Genomic DNA, 23,982 nt, shown 5'->3' with positions numbered 1-23,982 from the left:
TAATTTAATAAAGAAGTTTCAATGATATGATGTGTTATGACTAGATCTGTAATAATCAGTTGATTGTCATAAAAAGGTTGCTTACGTTTAGATTTGAGTTTGCTCATAGAATACTATTTGATAAAATATAAGAGCGTTCAGTTCCATACAGTTGCATTGGCGCGCATTGTAATAATATTAATAATAATAATAATAATAATAATAATAATAATAATATTAATAATAATAATAGTAATAATAATAATAATAATAATAATAATAAATTATGTGTTTAATTACAGAACTACACTTTGGAAATTATTTTTACACTAAATATAATGATAAGGAGAAAATAGAGTATTTATGCAACGAGAATAGGAGAAGTAATTTTATGAATTTCAAGAAATCTTCCCCATGGAGTCAAATATCTCATGGGTTTCAACGAATTCGATTATCAATATATACAGGGACATCATTTTATTTTTACTAACATTTATGATGTTAACCTGCCTATACCTTTGAATCAACGGTTGCTAACCCCTTCCATGACTGGAGTTCGATGGCGTAATATACAAACAAATCACTTTACTAGGTATAGGAGAGAAGAAAAGTAATTCATCCATTTACGTAAACTATGAAATATTAAGCTTTTGAGTTTGATAATTTTCATTATGTTTTTGTTTAATCAGAATACAGCACAGTATTAACAATTAGTGTTTTTACTCACGAACTGAGCTGTCCATGTGGACGTATTTATTATGCAGTGTATATTATACTGTCCACAGCACATTAGCGTACACTATAGAGAATGAAGTTAAATTGAAAAATAATCATCATATGGATATTTAATCATATTTTTTCAAAATGGTGGCGGTTCATTTCGATTAATGTATGTAATTCCAATTACCAGTTTCGTCCTTCGTACTAGTAACTCATGTTGAAATAATTCTGTACCTACTCTCTAAAAGTGTACCTTACGTACTGTAAATTCAATCTTCACTTCTGCTCGATCCGAAAAGATAAAATTACTCAGACATGCTATCTACTGTCCATCCAAGTGGTTATGTCGCAGGGTCGTAGAAAGGGGGGAAATCACGTGACAGTTAATTACTTAACGAGGTCCTTTCATTTAAGTTACTTTAAACAGTTGTATGGATATAATATTACGTATATGTCCAATTCCTAACAGAAATTAATGTTCTCAGAAAAGAGCTAAGACAGCCCAGCCACTAGCCTTTACCGAGAGGCGAATAGAAGCTGGTGGGGAAAACCGGAATGCGACGTAGGCAAATGGACGACAGTACCTGTGCGAATATGATACAATATTGAAAGCTCTTTCGTCATTGGAAAACGCGAACATATTTTTGGAACGTACTGTGACGGTAAGGCTACTATGACTGTATATGCGGTCTTGGATCTGTGTGGAAGACGGTTGAAATTCATTCGCAGAAGGGGTGGGAGTGAAGTACATTAAAAAACTCAGGTACAATAAAAATTGAAGTAAAAATAAAATGAAGTCCCTGTACTTCAAGAACCATGTATTCCATCGCTGTGCTGTACCGGTTAACATTTCTGGCCGTAAAACGAGCGGGCTTGGAATCAATCCTGGTTGGGGGAAGTAACATTGTTGATGTATTTTCCTCAATAGAATAGAAGCAAAATCCTGGGTAAAGTTCGGCGCTAGACCCTGAATCATTTCGCTGGCATTATCACCTTGATTCCATCCAGACGCTACAATACCATAACTGTTGATAGAGCGTTTCACAATAAACATACAGTGCGTTAGTAGCTCGGCCGGACCGTTACGCGGCGGCCTTGGACTGGGTGAAGATTGGCGCGCCTGCCAACATTAGGCTTACCTGCAGCACAACAGATTTTGAAAGTGATGACCTTCAACTCGAACACATTTCCTACATATCCGAAAACATTCTGGTTCACTTGCAAAAGTTCATGTTGACTGATTGTCTATATTTCTCTCGTGATGTTGTCCTTCAATTCTTGTAACGTGTGCGGATTTGATGTGTACATTTTATTCTTTAACGTTCCCCATAAATAAAAATCGCATGGTGATAGGTCAGGGTAACGTGGTGGCCACAATCCTCGACTGATTATTCTGTCACCAAACACTGAATCCTGCTGAAACCAGTCACTCAATCGTTCATTTCTTGTTAGTTGCGGAAAAAATTATTTGAAATTGAAGTTACATAAACGTGTGAATCAACTGTTGTGTTGAAAAATATGGGACCGATAATTCTACTCGCACTCACTGCACACCAAACCCCAATCTTTGCAGCGTGGTGAGAAACTTCATGAATAATATGGGGATTTTCGGTAGCCCAGTATCTATTGCTCTGAGTAGAAACGTGACCGGGAAGATGAAACCACGCTTCATCAGTGAAGAACGTTACGAGTGGGTCCAAGTCGCCATTATGAACGACTGCACAAACCAATTGCAATAATTAACCCTACTTACAGGATCTTGTTGTTGTAAAGCATGAACTACAGTTACCCTGTACGGCTTAAGTTTCAGACGTTTCGTTGCCACAAAAGCTGTCGTCTTGGAAATGTTAACCTCTTGTGTTAAACGTCGCAGTGATTTGCGGGGTGAGTGCTCTAACCGGGTCCCTACTTCATCAAGCTTCTCTTCTGTCAGTACAAGGCGTTGTTGAACACGTTTCTTGTTCAAAAAAGATCTTGTATGTCTGACTTTATTGACAAGGTCATGAGCAGTTGATCTGCTAGGAATTCGAACACCTGCAAACCGATGTTCAAATTCTCTTCGACACCTTCTTGTACAAGAGTATTTTACATACGCATCATACAGAAAAATATGTTGTTCTAAAGTGTACTCAATCATTGTTAATAGACACTTTATCACCACGAGACAACACAATTTTATTCACAACACGCGCACATACGTCTTTCCCTCACGACAGATCCAACTCGACTGACTGGCGCGTCAGCGGTAGCTATAGCGCTACTCTGGCGGCAGGCGCGCCGATCTTCACCCAGTCCAAGGCTGCGGCGGAAAGGTCCAGCCCAGCTACGAACGCACTGTACTAAAATAATAGAAGCGTGTTCCATTGTAGATAGAAAATAGTAATATGCGTTACAAGAGCGGTATGTTGAAGTTTTCATGTTCGAGGAAAAGTTTGAAAAAGCGAAACGTAGTTGAGCTTTTTTAATTTCCGGGAAATGAACGAAAACATACCGCTCTTGTATCGTACATTATTTTGTGCGAAGATCGTTTATTACATACCTCAAAGAGGAATTTCTAATTAGTTGCAATAAAATCTCCATCTTGGTTTCTGTTCAGTGACGGCAACTTTACAAAACATAAATATCTATCTTCAACATTGTTGCTTTAAAATGTTTTCTGTGTTTATTATACTCCAGCAGGCCGTGATATACGTCTATCTTTTTTTTTTCCCCCAGTCTATGATGAGTCTGGAATCTTGTTGATTTTTTCACGGCTTCCTTAATGTTACTAGCATCACGAATGCAGTAACTTTAGTGGAGTTTTAGAGTTTACTTAATTTTTGCAAATATTTAAAAACAATAATTAACATTGCAATTTAGGTGAAATTGCAGTGGTAAGTTTCCAATTTATAATTATTACTATATTGAACGTCTCTAAAAATAATATGTTATAAGCCTAAAGCAGTAAAATCAATATGTCACTTAAGCGGTAAGAAGAGGGAAATTGTTATGTGTGTTAGGTTGGGAATACTGAATGTGGAATTTTAGACTTTCCGCGGATTGGTTTTGTGCGGAAACCAAGCAAATATGCACGATCTCGCACAAAATAACTTTACAATATTGGATCCGAAATGAAACACCAGTCCAAGTCTAGAAAAGCAAATTTTACAGGTGAAGGTTTTATTTTATTTTTATTAACAAATTTTGGACATAGTTTTAGACATAGGTAGTCAAACTGCATATACCATCTAGTTGTTTTTTTAGCGCTTCTTCGCTTTAGTGAATTTAATTTTGGTTCATTAAAATGTACGAAATATATAAAAATTCACACAAACAAACAAGAACGTCTAAAAAAATATATTTCAGAGTAGCTATAATGCTAAATTAGGAAACACCTAAATATCGATTATAAGAAAATTTTATAACATCATAAAATACCTTTGTGAATCTAGTCGTTTGACTTGTTTTATGGAAAATTTTCGTCCATTTCAAGATGTCAAGAAAAGTGTCATTTCGACCCAACATTGAAACGAAGGATGAAGACGTCACAAACGCCTAGGCTTGGTCTATTTCTTGTAGCTGGAATGTGACTCTTCCTTAGCAGAGCTAACATCTCGATTTCTTAAAGGAGACAACTTGGGCTGTTGTTTTATTTGCGACCTCAATTGAATTCTTCCGGTCTCTTGTGTAATTTTATTTCAATTTTATTCCATTCATTCATTCATTCATTCATTCATTCATTCATTCATTCATTCATTCATTCATTCATTCATTCATTCATTCATTCATTCATTCATTCCTTCATGCATGCATTCATTCATTCTTTCTTTAATTTTTTCACTCTTCGATTCATGTAGGTCTATTTAAAAAAACTACAAATAATGCCCATGGCTTGTCAGTATATCTTTTCATTAATAATATTCCTCGTATGTAATCGTGAAAACTTTGTAACTAATTCAACAGTTCATAGCATAAATACACGTCAAAAAAATGACTTTTATACTCCATCGGCAAGTCTATCGTGCTATCAAAAAGGAGTGCGTTATATGGCAGTAAAAAGTTTTAATAGCCTCCCTATCGATATAAAAAATGAAACTCAAAACATAAAATTATTTAGGGCCAAATTAAAGAAGTACCTAATTTCTCACGCCTTCTATTCTGTAGGTGAATTCATGACATTCAATAACACTTCATGAAATTGATACTAAAACTTTGTGTTGTACTAGTAGACTATATTGTAAATCTCATCTGTATATATTGCATCTAGACTGTGACTATAAATTCTGATTTTATAATAGTATTAAGTTTTTTTACTTGTTCCATATTCTAGTTGTAAAGCAATGTATGAATAACATGGAATGTTAATAAATACAATACAATACAATACAATACAATACAATACATCAACACTAAGTAGTTAATTAATTAATTAAATCAGGTGGACTCATATTATTGCCATATCAACCGAACTTCTCAGAACATCTACATTCATCTTACAATTCTCAGTTCGGAACTACTTAGTACTCCGAGAATTTTGTGATTGTGGAATACTTACCCCAGTTCTCTTGCAATGAACCTCCTGTTCCACCCAGATCATCGGGAAGGCACATTCTCGGTACATGATTACGGAACTCTGTGAGATCTCTTCCATGAACAAATATCTGGAAATTGTAAGCGTTATGTCTTTTTAGTACTATTCGAAATCAGGTCGTTTTCATTATAAGATAGTTAAGAAACAGCAGACAAGATAAATGATAATTAATTCTTTAAAAGCTGTCTTAAGTAAAATTATGAGTTAAACTTAAATGTAACAATTATCGAAAGTAGGACTTGAAATTCATAAATGAATCCTGAAACACAGAAGTCAGTTATTTCTAGGGAAGAGTGAAATTCGTTCAATTATCTTCATTGAAGAAAAGGTTTCATTGAAGGCATAACATATTACATGCAGTATTTTAAGACACCCACCACTTACAATGTGTGCTACAGAATTACACATATCGAACAAGGTATATGTTCATATATTTTATAATGGCGAACCGTCTGATTTATGTAGCATCAAATCACCAGAGCTTAAAAGGGAATTATTAAATAGCAAAATCAGAGCTGCTGAGGATTCTGAGAGAAAAGGATTTATTTATTTATTTATTTATTTACTTATTTATTTATTTATTTATTTACTTATTTGATTATTTACTTACTTAATTATTTATTTTCTTATTTATTTATTTACTTATTTATTTACATATTTATTTACTTATTTATTTACTTACTTATTTATGTAATTACTTATTTATGTATTTAATTATTCACTTACATATTTATTAATTTACTTATTTATTTATTTACTTACATATTTCCTTACTTAATTATTTATTTATTTATTTACTTATTTATTTACTTATTTACTTATTAACTTATTTATTTAATTACTTATTTATGTTTTTTAATTATTTCTTACATATTTATTAATTTACTTATTTATGTATTTATTTACTTATTTATGTATTTATTTATATATTTACTTATTTATTTATGCATTTATTTATTTACTTATATATTTACTTATTTATTTATATATTCATTTACTTATTTCCTTACTTATTTATTGATTTATTTATTTATTTATTTACTTACTTATTTATTTACTTAGTTACATTTTATTTATTTACTTAGTTATTTATTTATTTACTTATTTATTTATTTACTTACTTATTTACTTACCAACTTACTTACTTATTTATTTAGTTACTTGCTTACTTATTTACTTACTTATTTATTTAATTATTCATTTACTTACTTACTTACTTATTTAATTATTTATTTATTTACTTACTTACTTATTTACTTATTTATTTATTTACTTAGTTATTTACTTACTTACTTATTTATTTAATTATTTATTTACTTACTTATTTATTTAATTATTTATTTACTTACTTACTTATTTATTTGTTTATTTACTTATTTATTTATTTACTTACTTATTTACTTATTTATTTACTTATTTATTTAGTTACTTGCTTACTTATTTACTTACTTATTTACTTAGTTACTTATTTATTTAATTATTTATTTACTTATTTATTTATTTACTTATTTATTTATTTACTTACTTATTACTTACTTACTTATTTATGTACTTATTAATTAATTACTTGCTTACTTATTTACTTACTTATTTATTTAATTATTTATTTACTTACTTACGTATTTATTTATTTAATTATTTACTTACAAATTTATTTATTTACTTATTTATGTATTTATTTATTTACTTACTTATATATTTACTTATTTATTTATGTATTTATTTATTTACTTACTTATATATTTACTTATTTATTTACTTACGTACTTATTTCCTTACTTATTTATTTACTTATTTATTTATTCATTTATTTACTTACTTACTTATTTATTTACTTACTTTTTATTTATTTATTTACTTATTTATTTATTTATTTTCTTATTTATTTATTTACTTACTTATTTACTTACTTAGGTATTTATTTATTTACTTATTTATTTACTTATTTATTTATTTACTTGCTTACTTATTTATTTACTTGTTTATTTATTTAATTATTTATATATGTACTTATTTATTTATTTATTTATTTATTTATTTATTTACTTAGTTATTTATTTACTTACGTACTTATTTACTTATTTATTTATTTCCTTATTTATTTATTTACTTATTACTTATTTATTTATTTATTTATTTGCTTATTGATTTATTTACTTACTTACTTATTTACTTGCTTACTTATTTATTTATTTACTTATTTATTTATTTATTTATTTACTTGCTTACTTATTTACTTATTTATTTATTTAATTACTTATTTATCTACTTACTTATGTATTTATTTACATAAGGGTTTTATTTTTTAAGAAAATGATCTGGCTTCAATGAGGGTGACCGTAAAGATCCAAAATAAAATCACTACAGAATAATTTGAAAGACAAAAATGATTAAATACAGGAATTGTTAAGTAAAAGATCCAGAGAATTGCAAATCCAATAGAATCATTAAATGCTATTATGTAAATGGTAATATAATATTTGGATTGAATCATGAATAAAATCGAATAAAATTTTTTGTATTTAAAAAATCGGAGACAGAGTGTTTTTAAACATAAGGCCTACATATGAATTTAGAAAGTGTGTCACGTGCACCAAACAAAAGACCAGAGAATCTCAATTTGAATAGTATTTCCTGAAAATGAAGAAGAAATTAAATTGTATGGACTCCGTGGAATGCGTGCATACTTAAGGGCTCTTTTTATACGTTCATGTCCGATGGAGTCGAAGGCCTTAGATACATCTAGAAATACGATACAACAATATTTTTTAAACTTTTTTCGCTGATTGAAGACAACGATTAACAATTGAGGAATTTATATGCGTACCAGGCAGAGCCAAAAATCCTCGCTGATGTTGATTAATCCAATATAACTTCTCAATTTTGAATCCAACACAATACGTACCCTTGAAGTGAGTTTGGAGCTGAAAACAGCTTTAATTATCGCTATGAAGACTTCAGCATAAGAAGGAGCGTTAATGATGTGAAGTGCTTTCAATCGAGTGTTAAACGCTTTCTGAAAATAAAAGAAAATTTAAGAAGATATTATTAAAATCAGTACCTCTGATTGAGGTTCTGGCTGATATGTACGTCTATTTTCAGACAGCACAACTCACTTGACCATATGTGTCTGAAAAGAACCTAAAATCTGATTAGTGGAATATTTAACTGGTAAAGGAACTGGCTACCCTACCCCATTATCTCCTAGCCTAGTTGCCTCATGAGTGATACCTTATTGGTGTTACTTATGAGCAGGGAAAGGATTTATATGTAAATACATATTTACTTATAAAGCTAATATAATTTATATTTTGCATTATCTTTATGTTTCACAATGTGTAGGGTTGAAAAATCCTACTTTTATTTTCCATATTTTTCCATATTTTAGAGTTTAGTACATATTTTCGTTAATTTCCATATATTTTCCATATTTCATATAAAACAGTCCGTATTATATTAGGTTTAACAATAAAACAAAACAAAATTCCATTAACTTTTAAAAATACATTTCAACAATAGAGATTTAAACACATGTTCAGTAATCCCTTTAACATCAGAGTTATTTGAAAATTAGCAGTCCTATCAACAATGGGAAAGTAAGTTACAAAACTGTATTAATTTAATTTAAAATTTTTAACAGACTTCAGTTGTGCAGCTCAACAGTTAAATGCCAGTCAGAGTACACATAGGTTCAGTTTTGTAAATCATACTATAAAGACGGTAAATATGCCAAAAGTACGTCATTCAGTCAATTTAAAATCAAAACTAACAAGTTACATTTCAGAATTTAAAGAAGATGGTTTATCAACTGACAATAAAATATTATTTTGTAATTTGTGTCAGTGTGCAGTATCATCTACACAAAAGTTCCTGGTGCAACAACACATTACAACTAGTAAACATCAGGCCAACAAACAACTAAATTCCAAGCAGAGACAATTGTTTTTAACACAACCAACAACATCGAATGTAAGATCTGAGTTTAACATCGACCTGTGCCGTTCTCTCATCTCTGCTGATATTCCTCTCTACAAACTAAAGAATAAGGTCTTCAGGGAATTCCTTGAAAAATATACTCAACATACAATCCCGGATGAGTCAACACTTAGGAAGACGTATGCTCCATCCATCTACGATGAGACAATACAGAAGATAAGAGATGAAATTAAAGATAGTTCAATTTGGGTTTCCATTGATGAGACTCCCGACAAAGAAGGTAGACTTGTTGGTAATGTAGTTATCGGTTTGTTAAGTGAACAATATTCTGAACGAATTCTTTTACATTGTGATGTTCTAGAAAAGTGCAATAACAAAACTATAGTTAAACTGTTCAACGAAGCTATGGGTATCCTGTGGCCAAAGGGTATTATGTACGATAATGTGTTATTCTTTATTAGCGATGCTGCCCCTTATATGGTCAAAGCTGGACAAGCATTATCTGTTGTATATCCTAAATTGACTCATTTTACTTGTGTGGCGCATGCATTTCATCGTGTGGCAGAAGTGGTCAGAGACAATTTCCCTAAAGTAGATTTGTTGATTTCATCAGTGAAAAAAGTATTTCTCAAAGCTCCCAGTAGAGTTAACGTGTTGAAAGAAATGTACCCTGAAATTCCATTGCCACCAAAGCCAATTTTAACTAGATGGGGTACATGGCTAGAAGCAGTTGAATATTATGCCGAACATATAGACTCTATTAACAATGTTCTCCTTGCATTGGACTCTGAAGATGCAGTCTCAATTGATACTGCGAAAACAGTTACCTGTGACATAAGTGTGAAGAATGACTTAGCTCACATTCAGCATACATTTTCATGCATCATAAAAACGCTCAAAAGTCTCCAAAATAGGCACCTTTCACTATCTGAAAGTTTTGAAATTATAAATAGTACTGTGGAACAACTGAATCGTGGTAGAGGTAAAGTTGCAGATGCAGTAAGAGCTAAGGTGGACACTGTACTTTCAAAAAACCCTGGATATGAAGAACTACAAAAGGTTGTTGCTGTGATGAGTGGTGAATCAACAGTGAAGATTAACTTGGACTTATCCCCAGCAGACATTGTGAAATTGAATTATGTACCAGTTACTTCTTGTGACGTCGAACGCTCTTTTAGTCAGTATAAATCTATCCTCAGAGACAATAGAAGAAGATTCACTTTTCAGCACTTGAAAGAAATGTTTGTAACCTATTGTTATGGTAACAGACAATAAAAATTGTGTTTTGTTGAAACTACATTGGAAGATAAGGTACGTCCATTATATTTTTTGTTTAGTTTGATTAAAATGTACCAATATTTAACGTACATAGTCATTTTTTTATAATTTTAAGTCCATATTTAATTCCATATTTTGGTAAAAATCCATATTTAATTCCATATTTTGGTAAAAATAACTACATATATATTTACATATTTCATATATTTTTAGTCCATATAAATCCGTTCCCTGCTTATGAGGTTCGACCCTGTCTTCGGACAGTTGGCTCAATAGCAATTAAAATCAAGCTCTTTGTATTTGTTGTGTATTCAAACTGCAAATGCCCATTTCAGGAACCATCTTCAATAATTATTCAGTTCATACAGAAAAAATTCCATCTGCATATTCGCTTACATATTTGAGGTTTGGCTCCCTTTAAATTAAGAAAACAATGATACTGAAGTGCTATATGACACGTGAACAGTACTATATATAGGAGAAAAATTATAATCTAGCGTACGTAAGACGTTATGTGACATAAAACGGGATAAATAATACTTACTTACTTACTTACTTACTTACTTACTTACTTACTTACTTACTTACTTACTTACTGGCTTTTAAGGAACCCGGAGGTTCATTGCCGCCCTCACATAAGCCCGCCATTGGTCCCTATCCTGAGCAAGATTAAACCATTCTCTATTATCATATCCCACCTCCCTCAAAACCATTTTAATAATTATCTTCCCATCTACGTCTCGGCCTCCCTAAAGATCTTTTTCCCTCCGGCCTCCCAACTAACACTCTATATGCATTTCTGGATTCGCCCATACGTGCTACATGCCCTGCCCATCTCAAACGTCTGGATTTAATGTTCCTAATTATGTCAGGTGAAGAATACAATGCGTGCAGTTCATAAATAATAATAATAATAATAATAATAATAATAATAATAATAATAATAATAATAATAATAATAATAATAGCAAATAGATGAAAAAATATATAGATAGACCTAAAGAAATAGATCAATAAATACGTAAATAAATAGGTTTAAAGTACATAACAAGCAATATGAGAAATAAAATATTGATTATAATAGATTAATCCAATGGTAACAAGTGTACCCATAGCAACAAATTGATTAAAAAAATGACACTCAATCTCTTATATGTCTCATGGAACCAAATATACTGCAATGATTAGTCCCAGTTCTCAAAGGAAAATATTTCATATTTTCCAATATATACTGTAGTTCACTTTACTGGCATCGACCATAACAATTAACCATAACCCTGTGAACTATAATAAAATGGGATGTGAATGAGTCTTAAAACATATATGTTGGTGTTTCAGACCACCCGTATCAGCCATTTTTCTCGAAAACTATATGATACTGGTTGTTCATAAAAACATAATTTGATAACCGAAACCTATGTAAATAATCTCTTCGTGGTAGTACCATTTCCCGTAACAAACCGGAAGTAGGTGTACCTGTGGTCAACTTTGAAATTTCAAATGAGAACATGGGTCATTGAAGGTGCCATTGGAAACTACTTTTAAAAAGAAACAACTTTTACTCAAACATTTTTTTCTAACTTTTATTGTTTACTTACAAAGCAACAAAAATAGTATTTTCTGAGAAATGTTGTATGTTGTTTATGTACTAATATAAATGCTACTCGGGAGGAAATTAAACACAGAATAAAAATGGGAAATGCCTGTTATTATTCGGTTGAGAAGCTTTTATCATCCAGTCTGCTGTCAAAAAAATATTAAAGTTAGAATTTATAAAACAGTTATATCATCTGTTGTTCTGTATGGTTGTGAAATTGGATTCTCACTTTGAGAGGAACAGAGCTTAAGGGTGTTTGAGAATAAGGTGCTTAAGAAAATATTTAGGGCTTAGAGGGATGAAGTTACAGGAGAATGGAGAAAGTTACACAACACAGAACTGCACGTATTGTATTCTTCACCTGACATAATTAGGAAGATTAAATTCAGACGTTTGAGATGGGCAGAGCATGTAGCACGTATGGGCGAATCCATAAATGCATATAGAGTGTTAGTTGGGAGGCCAGAGGGAAAAATACCTTTAGGGAGGCCGAGATGTAGATAGGAAGATAATATTAAAATGGATTTCATGGAGGTGGGATATGAAGATAGTGAATGGATTAATCTTGCTCAGGATAGGGACCAATGGCGGGCTTATCTGAGGGCGGCAATGAAGCTCCGGGTTCCTTAAAAGCCAGTAAGTAAGTAAATTATTTATGTACTACACTCTTCATTGTAAGTGTTCAAAATGTCGGCCACACTGGACAAAGCAATGTTCTAATATCTTCCTAACATCCGTGATTGCACGGAGACCTTCAGCACAGCTGAGAGACATAGAGGCTTCTCTAATTCTTTGTTTCATATCTTCTCTAGTTGTTAGATGCACCTGGTTGAACATGTCTTTGATTCTCCCCCACAAGAAAAAATTTGGAGCGAAGTCAGGAGATCGGGCAGGCCAGGCTACTGCTCCTCGTCCAATTCACCGTAGGGGAATAACCGGCTAATAACTTACCGATTCCTAAGTCAAAATTGATCCGGACAGCTGCCCTGCTGAAGCTAAATCGTTAACCGAAGTGCAAGGGAAATATCGTGAAGGAACTGGTGCAAAATGATTCGGAGTAAACGTGCGTTCTATCATTAAAGTTCTCCTCAAAAATGTATGGTCGTATGACTCGGTGTCCGAGGAGGCCACACCATGTGTTGAGGCTCCACACGTGCTGGTAATCCACTTCACGTATCCAGTGTGGATTAACCGGAGACCAGTAATCGGAATTGTAGAGATTCACCTGACCATTACTTTTGAAAGTTGTCTCGTCAGTTCACAGAATTCTGAGCTCGAAATCACGGTCCATGTTTAGAAATCAGTTGCAGAAATCAACACGAGTCTGGAAGTCATATCCCCTAAGTGACTTCAGTTACAATTCCGCTATCCCTCTTAAGGAAAATTTCAAAATATGAATGAAATATATAGTGAGATATGAATGCATGTGAATCTTTCATATTGTGACAGCCCCGTCGAGATTCGATCACGCGTCCCACAGAGGGCAGGGTGCGACGTGGCGAAGGAAGCTGCAGCCACGCAAACTAGAGGGGCGCGACGTAAGGGGAAGGAAGCCAACTGCGGCTCGAGGAAGGGGGAGAAGAAGCAGCGTCACAGATTATTCTCGAAAACGAATTGTCCAGTAACGGAAACGTCCGGAAGGCCCGCGAAGCGTTGCCTAGCAAATAAAAGGAAGCCAGCCTCCGAGAGGAGTTCAGATTTGGACAGCAAGCCAGTTAGTCTTGTGTAGCAGTGAAGCCAGCTTCGAGACCGGAGTTCGACTTGAGTATGTCCGCAGCTGTGTGAGCATCCTTGCCAGTGGACTGTCGCCGGAAGTCCGGAGTTCGAGTGCAGTGGACCGCAGTTGGGGGACCTGAGTTCGAAGTTCATTGGGCTGTCTCTGAAAGTCTGGGGTTCGAGATAATGTGAACTTGAGTGACTGAGCTAGAAGAACTGTGAACTGAGAACTGACAGCTCTGTTTTGTAAATAGTGCTTTGTTAACGTTAGTTAAGTTTAACAGTTCATTGTTGTTCACAATAAACCAAGTAAATTGTCATTGTCGTCTGTGGAGTGCAATAACGAATACTGTGTTGCTATGTGGAGTGGAAATCCCATTGTTTACGGAAGTATTTACATTCAATTATAGAAAGTAATTATTGTTGTTTTGAATAGAAGTTATATTCTTGTTTTGTGTAAAAGTTACAATATTAACAGTTGGAAACCCCCTATTTAAAAATCTGTTCAATTGTATATACTCTAATATTTGATCTACAAAACGTCTAGCAAAACATTGTGAGACACGAATTAGGTTGGTAATAATGTACTCGAATGATATGATCTGTTGTGCTAGTACTCCCAGAGACTCTTTAACTTGCTAACAAAGAGAAGTCACATGGATCACTTCTTACAGATGCCTCAAACTAGGAAGCTGCCTGGAGAGGGGAAGTAGTAGAGCTAACGGAGGGGGCCCACCTAGGCTCCGATACCCAGGTATAGTCATATTATCTGAAACGTTGATCTCTTGACGATGTATTCAAGATGTACCCTCCCTATGCAGCCTTCTCAACTGTTATTAGAACTGAGCTGTACCGTTCTAGTCCACAGTGCACAGCAGTAGGCGGACAGTGGTAGGGGAGAAGTGCTGTATGCGCCTGCGCGAACGAGACAGCTTGCTAGTTTGAGGCATCTGTACATAAGATAAGAACCCGAATAGAAACTTATAGATGGAAATATAAACAAATCGTTATTCATTATTAAATAATGAATAATATTGTGATAAATTGACAATCGAACATGAGAAATATGGTAGAGCACAGATTGCAGGTCTAAATGTTGAGAACAAAAAGTGTCTTACCATCAGACAGACTTCAGCTATCTTCGCAGCAGTAAACGTAATTTTAGAAGCATGTCCAAGTGTATAATTATCCATATCAAATATCACTATATCTCTGAAGCAGTATTCCTCGCACATTCTGACTTCAAGTGTCATTAAACCCATTTTATAATTATCTTCAGGCACATAATTAATTGCATCCTTTGTTAGATATTTCACCAAAATAATTCGATCTCCTTCAGGCGTTAGTTCTGGCATTGGAAAGAAACACCTGTAACATCAGAAATTATATGTTTATAACTAGATAATTATTTCTCCATGATCATAGTCAACAATAACGGAGTAATTCCGGGAGTAAATATCATATATACCAGACCTGCAGAACTGTAGCTCCTGAGAGCGACTGCTTTCCTCCCCTTTCTTACCCTACCCACCTTTTCTACCAGTGCGGTCATGGCGTTCTAGTTACGGTCGGCTGCATCTCGCGGCGGCAGGTATACAATACGCTATCAAGAATTACAAATGAACAGATAATAAAATCCTTAGGAACATACCTTTAGAAAGTAGGAGAAAAATGAATGAGGGAAATGAATGAATTAAAAGACATGTAAAATAAATTTTAAAATGTATTTGTGCATATAATGTATGAAGGTCTCCCTATGTATATATCGTCCTATTACTAGTAAAGCCGATTAAATCCACTTTTTGTGTAAAATAAGTTAAGTACAGTCCCCGACTTGTTTTTCCGTGCTCTGTATTCTACTAAAATGAAATAAGTCCGAAATGTGCATGCAGGCAACAAACCAATTACTTGATTTGAAGAATTTATTATGATTTTTCGTGCATTAATAAAGTTTTAATTCCTGCTTTTACAAACTTGTAATAATGGTCTTAATTGGTTTTACTAGTAATATTACGATAAATAAATTGTACGTTGATAAGTGAGTGATAGCTATATGACCGGTTGTCAATGCTGTCATTCAACATTGTAACGCTCTCGAGCCAAATGAATGAATGAATGAATGAATGAATGAATGAATGAATGGATGAATAAATATGTAAATTGTAAGTAAATAAATATAAAGTAAATAAGTAAATAAATAAATAAGTAAATAAATAAGTAATTAAGTAAGTAAATCAGAAAATAAATAAGTAAATAAATAAGTAATTAAGTAAGTAAATCAGAAAATAAATAAGTAATTAAATAAGTAAACAAACAAACAAATAATACGCGTACTGCAGTTTAAAGAGAACAGGAACATGGCAAAATCTAAACCCGTAAAGGAATACTACTTCCAAAGGAAATGGGAATATGATTATTTTGTTGAAGAGGAAAGAATTGCTTGTTTACTGTGTCCCATCCAATTTATTTCCACTCATCAATTCAATATTAAGCCACATTTCAACAAAGTCCATATTAAGAATTATGGAATGCACAAACTTTCGGGTAAGTTCATTATTACGAATTGTATATTGATTATTTATTTATTTATTTATTTATTTATTTATTTATTTATTTATTTTTTATTTATTTATTTATTTATTTTTATACTGTTAAATTAAGGACGTCACTCGTTGTGTTCATTTTGAATTGAAATTAATAGTGACTCTCAAGGTTCATTACTTAAATTCTATAGATTTCTGTTTCCGTAGGTGATGATAGGAGGAAAGTTTTCGAAAATCTAAAACAAGTTAGGTGCAAAGATATCTCAAAGAAACTACCGACAGGAAATCTAGCATAATTATAAACCTTGAAACGAGATAACGAATTATAAAAACAATGCATTTATTACAATCCTTTTTAGAAAATTACATGCCGCCACTGATCGGCCAGAGTATGTAAATTACTCTACGCGGAAGTCGATCACCCAATAGAAGAGGAGTGAGGCTGACGTCATATTTCCCCTACTTACGAGTTCTGCAGGCCTGATATAGATCAACACCAACATAAACATACACTATCGCCATCCTTACCACCATAGACGTCACATTAACCACCTGCAACATTACCAATACCACCACAGTAACCACTATAACCATGTCAACACAATGATCGTTACTGTTTGGAATCACATTGTTGAATTCACCGCCATCATGCTCAATACTGCAATACAGCCATGACTAGTATCAGCTCTGTCTAATAACTTCCAGTACAGCTTTCATTATACCACCCTCATAACCACCAATTCCACCACCATTGCTATTTCCACGTAAAGCTTTGAAGTTATGATCGTCAGAGTTAGAAATGATAGCCTAATATTAACATTATTATCACTAGAGGCGGTACATGCAGGCACGAGGAAGGTTAAAAATAAGGATACAAAAAGGCACTAAATCATTTGGAATAGCCATGCAAAATAGTCACTGTAAATGTGAACCAATATTAAAATTATTTACAATGAATTTATAAATTATATATGTCTTCTGTTCCTCTACTGGAATTTTAACATTTATGATACTGTGATTTATGGTGTTTTAAATTGCATTCGTTGCCACATTTCACCTGTGAAAAATAATGTCACTATCCGTTTACCTATTATTCATTATTAAAAATGCACTACACAATTTGAAATTTACCTCCGCGAAGATAATACTGTACCTGTTTTTAATCCATTTTCATGAGTATATTGTGAAAACAATGCTTAAAATGTAACATCACGTTACACACAACACAAACAAGCTGCATTCCGAACAATGGTACACAGACTACTCAACATATCAATGAACCAACAGGATTACAACGAAGAACTAAACACAATCAAATACATAGCACATGAAAACGGATACAACCCTAACACGATAGACAACATAATACGTAAGACAAAACATAATCACAAAAAACATAAGAATACAACACAAAAACAAGAACTCAAAAAATACATCACACTAACATACGAAAACAAAAACACACATAAAATTGCAACCTCATTCAAAAAATTAAATTACAACATCGCATACAGAACAAATAACACTCTACAAAAACATCTCAACACACAAACAAACAAATATAACCACACAGGCGTATACAAACTCAAATGTAAACCTGCAACAACTTCTACATAGGACAGACAGGCAGATCGTTTCAAACACGTTACAAAGAACACATCACAGCCATAACAAAATTACAAAACACCTCCACATATGCAGAACACATCACAAATGCTAACCACACCCACTGAGACATCAACACAGACACAGACCAAAAATCCAGAAACTAAACACACTAGAACAATATGAAATATACAGACACATGAAAACACACCCCAACGAAATTCTCAACACACAACTCAACTTCAAAACACACACTCTTTGACTCTACACTATAACACAGGAACACACTCTCACAGGAAACAGAAAAAGTGGCGCCAAGACCAACAACGACCAGTTCTGAAGATGACCCATAAAACGTCGAAACATATAAACGAGGTACGTTAGAATTTAACACAGGAAAGTCTTACTATACATATTCCGAAGTGATACAGTGTTAAAAGTTGTGTAATCAAGATGTATATATTTTATATATTCTGCATCGAAAACGAGTCCGCGTGCCAGCTGGTAACATGCGTGTCATACATATGTTGGCTACCCCTGTCCTACACGATTACTTAGATACAAAATGTAAAGAGGAAAATGTGTTATTTGTTATACTATGTAACCAAGTCTTTGTTAGTTATCAGGATACCGGTATCTTTTCTTCTAGAAGTAGACAAAAATATTTTGTTGGGAAATATGTCAAACCCATTTCCCTAAAAAACACATAACCAGTAAGAGTGTTACATTTCCTTGTTGGATTTAGTTATCTGGTGTGTTCCCACCCATGTTACTTATTTTCGCATTATCTGAATATCACAGGTTCAAATTATTGATAAGATGCAATAGAAAATTCAAATTCAAAATCATTCCCCTTTCTTCCTCCTATTTCCATCAATTCATACCCAGCTACAACAAAGAATTACCAAAAAGCCTGCAGAATATCTTTTGAATTTCAATTATCCGAAAAGTCCCGTTTAAATTCACAATCAGATATTACAACCTTACAAGAGACCTAAATCTTACAAGAAGATAACCAGAAATATTAGGTTTTGACTATAAGATGGAACCTTCTGCAGCCGGCCATCATAATATCGGCTTTCATAAAGACTTCTTCTTAGGTATGGTCATATATTTTTTTTGGAATAAAGAGATAAATTATTTCTTTACTGTATCGACATGTATGGGTTTCTGACCACTTAACCCTTTGGTGCACGCATTTGGGACGGAAATAAAAAATTGTGTTTGCAATAAAATTAAACCTTTATTTGTCTAAGAGAAGTGCCTCAAATTTTAAAAATTTAAAAAAAACTTCCATTTTTTACACAGAAAATGGGTGGTTTCATGGTAAAACCACTATGCAATACTGCAGAACACAATGTCTTCAGACTTATTGCGAATGACACAAAAGGAAACAGTTTCTGGTTTCATTAAGGCAAAGTGCCACTTCACATGTGTTGCGTGGTAATTAGAAAGGAAAAGAATGGACCTTCTGTCCTTCCACTTGAGCCAGGACTCTCCGGCATATGACGTACGGCTATCACTCTCACCTCGTTTCATGTCGCGGTCTCTTCTTTCGTCGTGTGGTAAACCAATACGCCCATATCTAACTGTACCACATGCATAGATATTTTGCTCCCTTAGAGATCATCATATCCAAACTTGTGAAAAAATTGTCAAAAACATTTTGTGATTGTCACCAACCATCTCTTCCTTATAGCCATGATGAAAAAGCTGACTCAAAAATGGAACATTTTGTTGGATATGGTAAGCATAACTACCCTGTTTGCGAAGTGGTTACGTTTTGAAACCACCACATTAATTCTATATTGACGCCACATTTGTCGAAGAAATTACAATCTTGTTACTGAAATATGTTGTAAAAGACCGAAAGACAAATAATACTAAATAGAAGCTTACGTAGCTGTGATATTTTAGTATACATCTGAAATAAAAACACTTACCGTAGTTCCCCCTAACTATGGTCCAGATTTGTCACATTTTTCTTGGTATATTCAGTACTATTCATCCAGATTAAGTGAACTTTTGGCTGCTTCGGACTCTTGTAAGTGTGCATTAAATAAATATTGACACATGCGTTTGAAATTATTTAATTACAAGTGTTGAAAAAATAATAAGCATTGGTACATAGTTGTATTCTGAGTTGCCCAACTATGGTCCACTCATATATTCATGCTTGAAAGCATGAATGGGCTGTAACTGGATCTGTAAGTATTCGTAAATCAATAAATTGAGTTTCTAATTTAAGGGTAGAAACATAATCTAGCACAGAAATATTAAAAATAAATGAAAATTACATGGATTATTTTTATTAGTACACATTGCATAAACACACAATAAACAAGTGAAATCTGAAAGTCATTTTCCTGCAATAATGAACAACTACACTCACCGGCAAAAATACCGGGCCACCTAAAGTTTCTCAATTTTTTTTATGAGGTGAGAATCAGAAAACCCATTATGAAATTAAGAAAACATTGCTTCCCAGAAAAAAAAAAAAACTTTTTTCATTATCACTTGCGCTATTATTTTCAACGCCAAACAATGGATATAATTAAAAGGTGTTAAAACTTACAAATTGTTTCAATTTTCTTCCAAATGTTCAACTGATTTTGTGGCCACCCAGATGTTACTAATAGCGGATATTGCCTCCCCTCAGTAATTGCCGCTTCTTACTATACATGAAACAACAGCTCCATTGTTCTTCACTTCCAAAACTTTCCATGGCCACAATTCTTCCTCATAAGTAACTACCATATAACTATGTGCCTTTAGCATTATTTTAACAGATTTCGTCCTCTTTTCCACATCTGACTCACTGTCTGTAAATATGGAGAGTACACCGGAAACATCATAATCTGTATCCAATTCAATTTCATCGCTCTCATAGTCACTTACAGGGACGGTTGTGATCATTCTACCCTGAAGTTTTCGTTTTACCGGACCATTATCCGTGCTAGTACCATTGATGCTGGAACAGCCTGTTTCTTTATTTACTGGACTATAATGTTAAATGGTGTTTTAGAATATACTGAGATACCGTATTTGCGAAGTAAATAATCAAATTGTTCACATTTCATTAAAACAAATATTTCAAAATAAAATACAACTATGGTCCACGAAAAATCGTGGTACATAGTTGAGAACTGACTTGTAGCCTTGAGGTTAAACATTTTTCACGCAGAGTCCTTAACCTCTGCCAGTGTAATTATTACGTGAAAGTAAACACTATATAGCCAGGTTTAATTGTGCAAAGAATCATATATATATAACTCACCAGTTCTACAGAGGAGAGCTAAATAAAACAGACAAACACAAACTGAATGATTTCTGTCTTCACACATTCAATAGAACGATGCACACTGACCTTGTTAAGCATCCATATCCTTGCCACGTGTAATGGTAGATAGAAGCATCTATGGGGAACATAATTCCATCACAGTGGCGCCTTAAATGGCAAACACCGAACTCTTGGGGGACTAAGTAGTACATAATGCGTTTTGGACCATATTTGGGTGCCTGGACCATAGTTATGGGAAATTACGGTAGCGAGTCTTCCACACCCCAACTATACACTATAACATCGGCCATCTTAGTGGAGCAACACAAATATAGGGAAAATAAAATTCTTCTACAGTTACTAGGGATCAGTGAAACCAGCGCAGTAGTTTTGAAATAAAAATCACACTGTAAGTAGGCGGAAAACTCAAATTTAAAAGGTGGTTATGTACTGTAACCACTGCGCTTCAAAGGGTTAAGTACGGAGCATATTCCTGATGAGGGGCGTCTGTTTATAACTTCTGTAGGTGGTTAAAATAGAGAATTGTGTGTGGAATTTCATTTGCGTGTGTGAAAATATGAAAAATGATATTGTCTTAGGAAACTACGGAATTTGAATTCCAAAGGAAATGACGATACGATACGCTGTATTTCTAATTCGGATTCAGTGCAGAGAGATTAGTGGGAAGAATCAGTTTTATTTCAGGGGAAGATGAAAAGGTAAAATTTACTCTTTAATATTGTTAACCTTATTCAATACTTCCGTATATAGCAGGCAGTTACTCAGCTGACTATAGAAGGAAAATAATTCTTTTCTATGTAATGAGCTGTTCAAAATTCTTTGCTGGGAAGTAAGATTTTATTTCAGCGTTATCTGGAATTAAGAATTATATTTCACACTTATAAGAACAATTTAATAACCCCGATGAGATTATGAGATTATAATAATAATCTCATTATCTCATTATAAAAATAATAATAATTATTATTAGTTATTATTATTAAAACTGTATTATTTTACTTAGTAGTAGCAGTAATATTAGTAGTAGCGGTAGTGGCATTGGTGGTGGTGGTGGTGGTACAAAATTAACAAATATTAAAACACAATTGAAGAACAGTTATTTATCATTTCATCCCAAAGCAATATATATTGTAATTAAAATGTCTCCGTTCTAATTATGTCGTCTGTGAAAAACAATCAATTAACATTCAATAGCTACAGAAACAGAATAAATGTTAGTTCCCGGTCAGTCCGTGCTTGCAATATATTGAAGTCATCACATTAATATTATTATTAGATTGAATAGATAGGTACTAGAAAATAGTACATTATGCAACAAGCCTATAATGGTAGTAATTAAGACGCGAGGATGTTTATGAAACGAGCGCAAGCGAGTTTCATAATTTTCATACGAGCGTCTTAATTACCATTATAGGCAAGTTTCATACGACTTTTTATGCTCGACCATATTTCTAACTGGAAATTATTTATAAGTATTCATGTTATTCTTATCTGACTGGGGAGCGGAACTGACCTTGTGCAATCTCGTGAATTGTGAGATGTGTGCAGACGCGAAAGTATTGATTTTTTCCGGGCAACGAATGTCGATGACCTTGATATAATCTAGAGAGTAAGATAAACGTTAAACTTGATATAACCTTGAAATTGAATTCGACATTGAAAAACGAGATGACAATAGCAATATACGTTACAAGAGCGGTATGTTGACGTTTTCATGGTCGAGGAAAAGATTGAAAAAGCGAAACGTAGTTGAGCTTTTTTAATTTCCGAGAACATTAAAACAAACATACCGCTCGTGTATCGTACATTATTTTGTGCGAAGATCGTTTATTACATACCTGAAAGACGAATTTCTAATTAGTTGCAATGAAATCTCCATGTTGGTTTCTGTTTAATGACGCCAACTTCGGAACACCAAAATATCTTTCTTCAACTTTGTTGCTGTAAAATGTTTTCTGTGTTTTCTATACTCCAGCAGGCCGTGATATATGTCTGTCTTTTTTTTTTCCCTCAGTCTATAAATGCGAACTTAAAACAAACGGTAAGGTTATGTAATGATTTATTTTTCATTTTAATATTTTAACAATATTATTTATATAACATATTGCAGTAATAACATCGGCATCTGGAATCTTGTTGATTTTTTCACGGCCTCCTTAATGTTACTTGTATCAGGAATGCAATAAGTTTCGTGGAGTAGTAGACTTTACTTAATTTTTGCAAATATTTAAACACAATAATTAACATTACAATTTAGGTGAAATTGCAGTGGTAAGTTTCCAATTTATAATTATTACTATGTTAAACGTCTCTAAAAATAATACGTTAAAAGCCTAAAGCAGTAAAATGAATGTCGCGCTTAAGCGGTAAGAAGAGGGAAATTGTTATGTGTGTTACGTTGGGAATACTGAATGTGGTATTTCACACTTACCGCGTATTGGTTCTGTGCGGAAAACAAGCAAATACGCACGATCTCGCACAAATTGAATTTATTTGAATCTTATTTACAATTAACGCTAATTATTATAGTAACAGAACATAACCTTCTGCGACAGTATTGGATTTCCAGCCTGCGTGACGTTTCCCTCGTTGTTTTTCGATTGCATATCCGAGAATAATAAAAAACCTGAACTTTACTGAATAGGTGTACCTTAATGACATGCATTAAAGGACTGCTACCCGGTGTATAATTACTACATTTCGGCATGGTCGAGCATAAAATCCTTTATACAACTAG

The 23,982-nt window shown here is 33.2% G+C and overlaps 1 protein-coding gene across 3 annotated transcripts in view; it reads right to left on the bottom strand.

Moving 5' to 3' along the window:
* The window catches only part of LOC138711697 (alpha-tocopherol transfer protein-like), an 87,921-nt gene that overhangs the window by 1,244 nt on the left and 62,695 nt on the right, over window positions 1–23,982 (bottom strand). For all 3 annotated transcript variants that reach the window (XM_069842837.1, XM_069842835.1, XM_069842836.1), the window contains exons 4-6: window positions 14,915–15,164; window positions 8,175–8,285; window positions 5,234–5,339 (exon numbers count right to left, since the gene is read on the bottom strand). In XM_069842837.1, coding sequence (XP_069698938.1) covers window positions 5,234–5,339; window positions 8,175–8,285; window positions 14,915–15,164 — 467 coding nt within the window. The remainder of the gene's footprint in view (window positions 1–5,233; window positions 5,340–8,174; window positions 8,286–14,914; window positions 15,165–23,982) is intronic.

This window comes from Periplaneta americana, chromosome 13, assembly GCF_040183065.1.
Source record: "Periplaneta americana isolate PAMFEO1 chromosome 13, P.americana_PAMFEO1_priV1, whole genome shotgun sequence".
Taxonomy (NCBI): Eukaryota; Metazoa; Arthropoda; class Insecta; order Blattodea; family Blattidae; genus Periplaneta; species Periplaneta americana.
This window is presented reverse-complemented; position numbering and strand designations above follow the sequence as displayed.